Here is an 8,633-nt window from a genome sequence, read left to right as displayed (position 1 = left end):
TACTTGTGTAACGATTAAAAGCACTGCAACTGTGCTGGGATCAGTTCTGCCAGTGTGTTTTGGTTGCAAGCAGATCACACTGCCTTACGTATCTGACGCATTAGAAACAGGGTTACAAAATTCGAGAGGTGCACGACCTCGCGCAGCGACAGCGCGCGAGGCCCTCGCGCACGGGCGGAGCCTCAGCGATTACGTCATTTTCGCCGCGCGGACCCTCGCGCCGTTCGCGGCGCGTCAAGTATAAACCAGGCTGAAGAGGTGCACGACCTCGCGCAGCGACAGCGCGCGAGGCCCTCGCGCACGGGCGGAGCCACAGCGATTACGTCATTTTCGCCGCGCGGACCCTCGCACCACTCGCGGCGCGTCAAGTATAAACCAGGCTTTAAACCAGGCTTTAAGCCTGGTTTAAGCCTGGTTTATACTTTCGCGAGTGACTGTAGCGCGCGGCTCCGCCCACCTCGCGCGACCCTGCGCGAGCGGTGTAGGCGTTTATACTTTCGCGAACGTCGCGAGCGTCGCTGCAGTGTTCTCCGAAACGATAGGTGGCGATAGGTGGCAGTGGAGAATAAAAAACCCCTGCAAAACCGGTGAAAGAACATTTTACCTGACCAGAGACCGTATATATACACCAGGCATCAAACATAAATATGACTATGAAATGTTGTCCGAAACTATATGTGGTAGTATAAAGAAACACCCCTCAAAAAAAAGGGAATGAACATTTACCTGACGCATTTTAATGTTGCTTTGTGTTTCAGGTTTGAAAAGTGCTGGAATTTAGGCTAAAGTACATTAAAATGTTGAAATTACGTTAACAAATACGAGCCTCTTGTAATTCCAGGACGAAACATGAGAGAACGTGAAGACGTTAAGATTGGGCGTTTTGAAAATAAACAACCATTAAATAATGTGATAAAAAAGCGAATTATTTCGATTCATTTCGAGTATATGTATAAATATTTAAATTAATTAAGTTTAACGTGCTGGGAAATATTGAAATGGACCTTTAAAGTGACGTACAAGTGCTTTAATTCCACCTTGTATAGGCGTATGAACCCGGCAAACATGACTTTGTCCATCGCGCTGAAGCGCGGCGCGCGCGCGAAGTTACAAAATTCTAGAGGTGCACGACCTCGCGCCGCGACAGCGCGCGAGGCCCTCGCGCACGGGCGGAGCCACAGCGATTACGTCATTTTCGCCGCGCGGACCCTCGCGCCGCTCGCGGCGCGTCGAGTATAAACCAGGCTTTAATGTTCACATACCATACTGCAGTGGAGGCGTTCAGGTCAACCTGTGGTCACATAGGAAATCATGCAGTTACACAGTCTTACCTGCTGGTGGAGCTGCAGTCTTTGAACCTAACACAAGGCTACAGTCCTTCTCCCAGATTTATCCATACATTAACACAGGCACCTTGCAATACAAACACCCATTCACACCTGAAGTAGCACTTCACGCACACGAGTAGTCCCATCAAAATCTGTTTCAGATGAAAACATGGTGCTCCTTAACCATGTAATTAATGTAGCATGTGAGTGAAAGTATGCAATCAACAAGACAGTATCCAGGACAGCAACTGAAGGCAGTGCAGACCGTGCCACAGGGTCATTAGAGTCCTAATAAGATGGTGTCCATTTAGCCATTGGGCCATTACTGCAAACAGTGCTAATTAGCTTCCCAGCACACTGTGCGTGTGTTGGGGGGGGGGGGGGGGGGTCTGCTGGTCTTTGATTACAGTAGGAACAACATTTGCCATGGTCACCATAACGATCGTGTGAGGTCTGCTGCTAGTGGACCACTGCTCTTCCTCTCTCCTGTTACTGAGTTTTTAATCAATACAACGTCCTTCATCCTGTGTCCTATTCTGCCCTTGGCAGGCGTCTCCCGTTCATGGCTAGAGAGCACACGCAGACACACGCAGGCAGGGGCTGTGGAGCACAAACGATGGTCCTAGCGCCCCCCCCCCCCCCCCCCCCCCCCAAACCTCCCCACCCCAAGACACCCAGGGCAAACACAGCAGCTCATTAGGAGACTAATGAATCATGTGTTTATTGGGTTTCCTCATTTTAGCCTAATGAACAGACGCTGCACGCAGGCCCACAGGGCAGCAGAGAGGGTGAGATGTCACACCCTTCAGAAACCTGGTGCGGATGGCACACTGTCAACAGGGCAGGAGAGTTTGGGGTTTTGTGCACAAGAAATTCTAGGATGAAAAGCAGTGGGGGGGAAATACATTCAGTAATTAATCACCATATTTCCTGACAATCCAAGAGTGAAAACTGGAACCTGCTGTAGCCACACAGATGAAGCACCTGAAGACAGTCATCACACTCAGGCCTGCACACTCACCACCAGTCCCCACACAAAAGACACAAGTTGTAGATTTCAGTAGCATTTGTAAGGTCTTCAAAACCAAACAGCAAACGTGTTACGTTAGTTTATTCTGAACTGCTTCTCCCTCACCTACAAGCTCATGCTGAAGATACTTCACTCTGCTTTACATACAATCACATTAAAGTTCATTGAAACCAAAGTGGGGAAAAGAATTTATTGGATTATATGTACATAATTCCAATACAAATGTGGATTTACAAAAGGTAACTGAAAACAAAACATTTAAAAAATGTGTATCACCAATAAACTAAAATAAAAGGAAATCAGCTAACAATGACCACATATTCCAGAAGACCACACCTTCACATCTTTCTCTTCTGGGTACTGATGTACAACACTAGATAACAAACGGATTGGAAACATTATTAGGGACATTAATCTCTTATTTCATTAAAAACACAAACATGCTTTTAAACCAACATTAAAAATAAATATTGCACAGCCTCTTTTAGCATGCATGCCCCCTCCTCTCCTCCTGTAATTGACCCTGGAGGAACCAGAACCCTAACACTAAAGCCAACGCTGGGCCTAACACTAAAGCCAACGCTGGGCCTAACACTAAAGCCAACGCTGGGCCTAACACTAAAGCCAACGCTGGGCCTAACACTAAAGCCAACGGTGGGCCTAACACTAAAGCCAACGCTGGGCCTAACACTAAAGCCAACGCTGGGCCTAACACTAAAGCCAACGCTGGGCCTAACACTAAAGCTAGGCCTAACACTAATCCAGCCTTTCCTCTCATCTAAACGAAGGGAGCTTTAATCAGGCTGTCGCACCATCCTATGAGTCCTTATGGGATCACAGCACACCTCCCATATAACTGATCATGGTGCACCACTTAGTTTGGCTTTAGTTAAGGCCAGAAGTCTCAGTGAAACCAAATCTACAATCTAACTCAATGAGTGACATGTTCAGACAGTCGCCATGTGATTAGAGTCATTTACTGCCAGGGGTCAGAGGTCAGGAAACAAAAACATGCAACACTGAGCAGGACAACATCCTGCACTATTATCTGTTCCTGCAGATCTGGAGGGCAAAGATGAAGACAGCAGACATTTGATTTAAAACTTTTCTTTCTAAACATGTTTGTTCCTTTCCTACACACCAAGACCTGAATTCACATTTTTCAGACTCGTGCTCAACATATCGACAAAAGACGATTCATATGGCTCTGAAAATCTGAGGCAATCATTTAGCAATAAGTGTAAGTCCATTACTAACTTCAAACTTACAAGTTATAACCTCACATTTGTTTTATGATTTTACTGACCCAGCTCTGTAAATTCACAAACCAAAGCTGCTATAGCCCCTCAATCCCCCATCAGACCCTCATTAAACAGAGACCACTCTTCATTACGTACCGTTATTTCCTCTTAGGAACGCATCTCCATACTTGTTCTTCAACTGGCCGTTGACGTACTCCTCCGTCTGCTCCACCGCGATGTTCATGTATCCATCGAGGCAAGCAAGAACACCTGCAGACAGCCGTAGAAGAAACGGTGGATGTTCAATAAAGTCACAGTGGTGATCAAGCCCAGCATGAGCTGGGTGGGTGAGTCCAAACGTGAGCACGTGTGATATTTGAGCACTACACACGTCTGTGTGGCAGCCTGTGAACACAGCCACGTTCAACTTCAAGTTTCAAAGCCTTATTGTCATGTGCACAGCAAAAACGTTTCCCTGTACAATGAAATTTCTACTTTGCTGTCCACACTGGATGTCATAGTACAAGAATAAAATAGCGAATAAATACATACAAGCTCTCAGGAAAAAAAACAAGAAAAACACTATACATTGTGCAGTAGAGTGCTACAATAATTCAAACTTTAATTTGTGTTGACATGAAAAAACAAACTCCAGTCATATGTCCAAATAAATAACTGAAGGAAAAATTATCTGCAAGTTAAAGAATTTCATTTTTAAATATTTATTGCAATATTGCAATTGAGATTCAGAGTTTTTGTTTGTTGATTTTACCTCTGTAATCCACTCCAGAGTTCAGTTTCACGACCACGGGTCTCCCGATGATCTGCTTCAAAAAATCACTTGGAGTCTGTTTTCGTAGACTCATTGTGACTAAAAGAATAAAACAGACAGAAATTAAAGAAAACCATTCAACTAAATATCTGCATCATTCTAGCTAGTTTGCCACAAATTAAAGTTAATTTCCATGACAAGTTGACTAGCAGTTAGCCAGAACTCAAACTGTTTAAAAAGGAAAGGACAATGCACTTTTAGCAAATTAGCTAACTTAGCCTTGCACAACATGGCTTCAGAAGTGGGCACTCATGCCTCACCAATCTACTCATGGCCTGTAGGCCTGGGCAGACGATCTTGAGCAGGGGAAGTCAGTGGATGTGGCGTTTATAGACTTGTACCAAAACGTTTGATCAGCGACTCCTACTAAAGCTCAAAACCTTCGACTTCAGGGAAGGTATTGGGTTGGGTTCAAGCTTTCTTAGAAGATTGCAAACAATGGGTGCATGGAGGCAGCACTGTCTCTGACAGGAAGCAGCTCAGGAGTGGGGTCCCTCAAGGGTCAGTCCTAGGACCTTTTCTGTCCCCTCCCTTTTTGTTAATGACCTGTATGAAATCATATATGCACAGTGCCTACTACTTCGACAAGTAGACCTCGCGTTTACAGTCACAGGAAACTTTAAAGCTAGCGACCAATTTCAGCCTCCAAGGAAATGCAAGTGATGTGGAAGGTCAGGAAAGCATTTAGGAAGCTGACAGCGCCAATGTTCTCCTGGCTCTTCACAGCCTGTTAGGCCACATTTGGAGTACAGTGTGCAGGCAAATCCACCATGTCTGCAGAAGAATAAGCTCACATTGGAGAGAGTCACGTTTGATTCCAGAGCTGAGAGGTCCACTATACTACCGGTGGACACCTGATCGTGGTGTATAAAATAGTACACAAACAAACAGGTCCTGATCTCTCAGGGTTATTTGGCCAGAGTACCCACTCTTCGGGGTCATGTGTATAAACCTGATCGGTCGAACAGAGTCAGATAGGCTGTCAAGCGGTCACGGCGTGTCGTAGACCACCGTGAATTTGAGTCTAGGGTTGCAGTATTCAATGTACCCTTATTCTTAATAATGTTATTAGTTTCTTTTACTTCAATTGATCCTACTCTGATCTTGAAACCATTTCCTCTAGACCCTGGCAATGACTTTTAATATAGTCCACGTTACACCATTTTTCCGTCACTCTTATTAGTTGTATTATTCGTGCGTCTGACACGGGTGTTGGAAACATGGGCATTCTCGGGTGGACTGCAGCGTTTTCCCACCTGCTTCTCAACATTAATTGAAGAAGCAAACATGATCCAGGATCTACCGAACTGAACGTCTGCAGCGGTCAAGGCAGCTGAACTGTGGGCTGCACAACTAAAGCTGCGTTTCTAACTACACACACAGCTGATAGCCAAGACACCAGATAGATGTAGTTTATAGTTTATGTGATAGATGTATGATATATGTAGATGTAGGCTACAGCTACAACACCAGGTACACAGCTGCTAGCTGTAATACATTAGCTAGACACATAGCTGCTAGCTAACATACTAGACAGATGCGCAGCTGCTAGTTAAGTAGCCAAGATACTAGATACGCAGCTAAGCTAAGTAGCTAAGCTATCAGATATATGCTAAGCTAAGTAGCTAAGCTATCAGATATATGCTAAGCTAAGTAGCTAAGCTATCAGATATATGCTAAGCTAAGTAGCTAAGCTATCAGATAGATAGGCTGCTGGCTAGGTAGCTACATAGCCAAAATCCCACACAGATACTGGACTACGTAGCTACACAGCTAGCTAACTATTGTGTAATATAGCTAGCTAGCTGGGTGGGTGGCTGACACGCGAATTCTGTGTGTTGTGTGTAAATATTTGACTCGATATGAACGTGTATGGACAGAACATCAGTCAACATGAACTACTGAAATGATCACAGGCGCCACAGAATAACCATGGAAACACGGACGTTCCCGCCTTACCGCTTTCCCGCTTCTCCGTGAGGTGCCGCTCGGGTCTGCTAGGCGCGCGCCACGTTCACTGCGCGTGTTTGTAGCGGCGCTGATGGAGCCCGACCAATCATGTGTTTCCGATTAAAATTCACCATACGGGAACCGTCAAGGAACATTTAGCGAATGCGTTTCATACCATAGCGTCAAACCATATTTTCATTTATTAACCTCTCTCTCTCTCTCTCTCTCTCTCTCTCTCTCTCTCTCTCTCTCTCTCTATATATATATATATATATATATATATATATATATATATATATATATATATATATACTGCTCAAAAAAATAAAGGGAACACTAAAATAACACATCCTAGATCTCAATTAAAAATTAATTTACATTTACATTACATTTACGGCATTTGGCAGACGCCCTTATCCAGAGCGACTTACATTTTTATCTCATTTTTATACAAGTGAGCAATTAAGGGTTAAGGGCCTTGCTCAGGGGCACCTCAGTCATGGCCTCAGGTCTGGGGATCAAACCCACGACCCTCTGGTCACAAGACCAGTTCCCTAACCACCAGGGATAATCTTTGAAATCAGTTGAAAATCTCTCATTTCTACATGTTGTCTGTTCCATTTGCACAAGAGCAGTTGAAATTGATTCACAATCAGTGTTGCTTCCTATCTGAACACGAAGTGTGGATGACCTGGAGTTACATTGTGTTGTTTAAGTGTTCCCTTTATGTTTTTGAGCAGTGTATGTATATATATATATATATATATATATATATATATATATATATATATATATATATATATATATATATATATATATATATAAATAAAATATAAATGTATATATATATATATATATATATATATATATATATATATATATATATATATATATATATATATATATATTTTTTTTTTTTTTTCAAATAAATCAAAGAAACATTTTTGGCCAGAAAAGGACAGAGTATTAGTATTTATATTTTAATAATATAATTAATGTAATTAATTACTATAATAATATTAAAATTATTATTGGAACAAATGTTAACCTGAAACATTAAAAGGAAACGTCCCTGGCGAGCTGCTCACGGCACTTTCACAGCCCTCCAGAACAGAGCAGCGTGCAGCATCTGAAGGTACTGAGAACATAGTTGGAGACCCAGTGAGGAGAAGGATGGTGTGTGGTGCCTCAGGCAGAGCAAGGCAGGAACCTGAGAGGCAGAATCATAAAGTACTTCTGGCGCATGCAGACAGTTTGCTTGTTAGTGGGGCATGGCGGGCTCTGCAGAGGCTAGAGGTTAATTTGGTATCTGGCGCCGTGTTAAACTAAGGTCAGTGGTACAAGTCCTTAAGTCATAAACAAGTGTGGTTAAGAACCGTGTACACACCTAGGCACAGGTTAATGAATATTCAATGAGCAATTTTTCCTCCCACTGTCGCTTCCTTCGGTCTGTGTCCTGAAGGGGCTTCAGGAGGCACAAGCAGCTTTAATGTTCTTCTTAATCAAAGAGATTGTTCTGTTTTTCACTGTGTGGCTTCCTAAGGTTCAGAGGCAGAACTGATGATAATCAAGTTATAGTACTAGTTACTGTGTTGTGCTTTGCACCACATATCAGTGTACACACAATTTACATATAACTCCAACACACCCACACACACACACACACACACACACACACACACACACACACACACACACACACACACACACACACACACACACATCACATACACATCTAATCCCCCCCACTCAAACACACACACACAAACACACACGTCATACACACACATCATATACATCTAACCCCCCCAACTCAAACACTCAAACACGCACACACACACACACACACACACACACACACACACACACACACACACACACACACACACACACACACACACACATTATACACATGCACAAACACTCTTTATTGACCTTCTTAGTGTACGGGAGCTCATTCTTGATTTAATTGGAGAGAAGCCAGTAGCCTTGTTAAGTGATACTGAGTGAAGACACACCAGATCTGTGGACACACACATTGGGCTTCTTGGGTTTTCCCTCGTCTGTTGTGCCAGTTGCTCGGAGAGGCAATGGGAATGTTTCAGTCTGTGTTCCCCAAAAAGAAAACCTCTTTAACCTCGCTGACCTGTCCTTCTAGACCACGGTCGCTCTAAAGCTCCACGTTCTCTCTTACCAGAACATGAACCAAAGCGTGTGGCGTCTTTACACGGCGGCAGCTCGAGGCTTCTCAC

The 8,633-nt window shown here is 43.6% G+C and overlaps 1 protein-coding gene across 1 annotated transcript; it reads right to left on the bottom strand.

Annotated features, from left to right (window-relative positions):
• Positions 1-2,534: 2,534 nt before the first annotated feature.
• Positions 2,535-6,542, bottom strand: lsm6 (LSM6 homolog, U6 small nuclear RNA and mRNA degradation associated). The gene is made up of 4 exons (XM_076975349.1): positions 6,391-6,542; positions 4,372-4,470; positions 3,756-3,869; positions 2,535-2,731 (listed from the first exon to the last, which is right to left on the bottom strand). The coding sequence occupies exons 2-4, from the start codon at positions 4,463-4,465 to the stop codon at positions 2,697-2,699; spliced, it is 243 nt and encodes an 80-aa protein (XP_076831464.1). The 5' UTR covers positions 4,466-4,470; positions 6,391-6,542; the 3' UTR covers positions 2,535-2,696.
• Positions 6,543-8,633: the final 2,091 nt, after the last annotated feature.

Source organism: Brachyhypopomus gauderio, chromosome 15 (genome assembly GCF_052324685.1).
Source record: "Brachyhypopomus gauderio isolate BG-103 chromosome 15, BGAUD_0.2, whole genome shotgun sequence".
Lineage (NCBI taxonomy): Eukaryota > Metazoa > Chordata > Actinopteri > Gymnotiformes > Hypopomidae > Brachyhypopomus > Brachyhypopomus gauderio.
This window is presented reverse-complemented; position numbering and strand designations above follow the sequence as displayed.

Bases quoted from the DNA above. Each gene is read 5' to 3' on its own strand.
- lsm6 (XM_076975349.1), bottom strand. From the start codon at position 4,465: ATGAGTCTACGAAAACAGACTCCAAGTGATTTTTTGAAGCAGATCATC. The intron at 3,870-4,371 runs GTAAAATCAACA...GGCTGTCTGCAG, and splicing joins CTCTGGAGTGGATTACAGAG to GTGTTCTTGCTTGCCTCGAT. The intron at 2,732-3,755 runs GTACGTAATGAA...TTTGTTATCTAG, and splicing joins GTTCCTAAGAGGAAATAACG to TGTTGTACATCAGTACCCAG.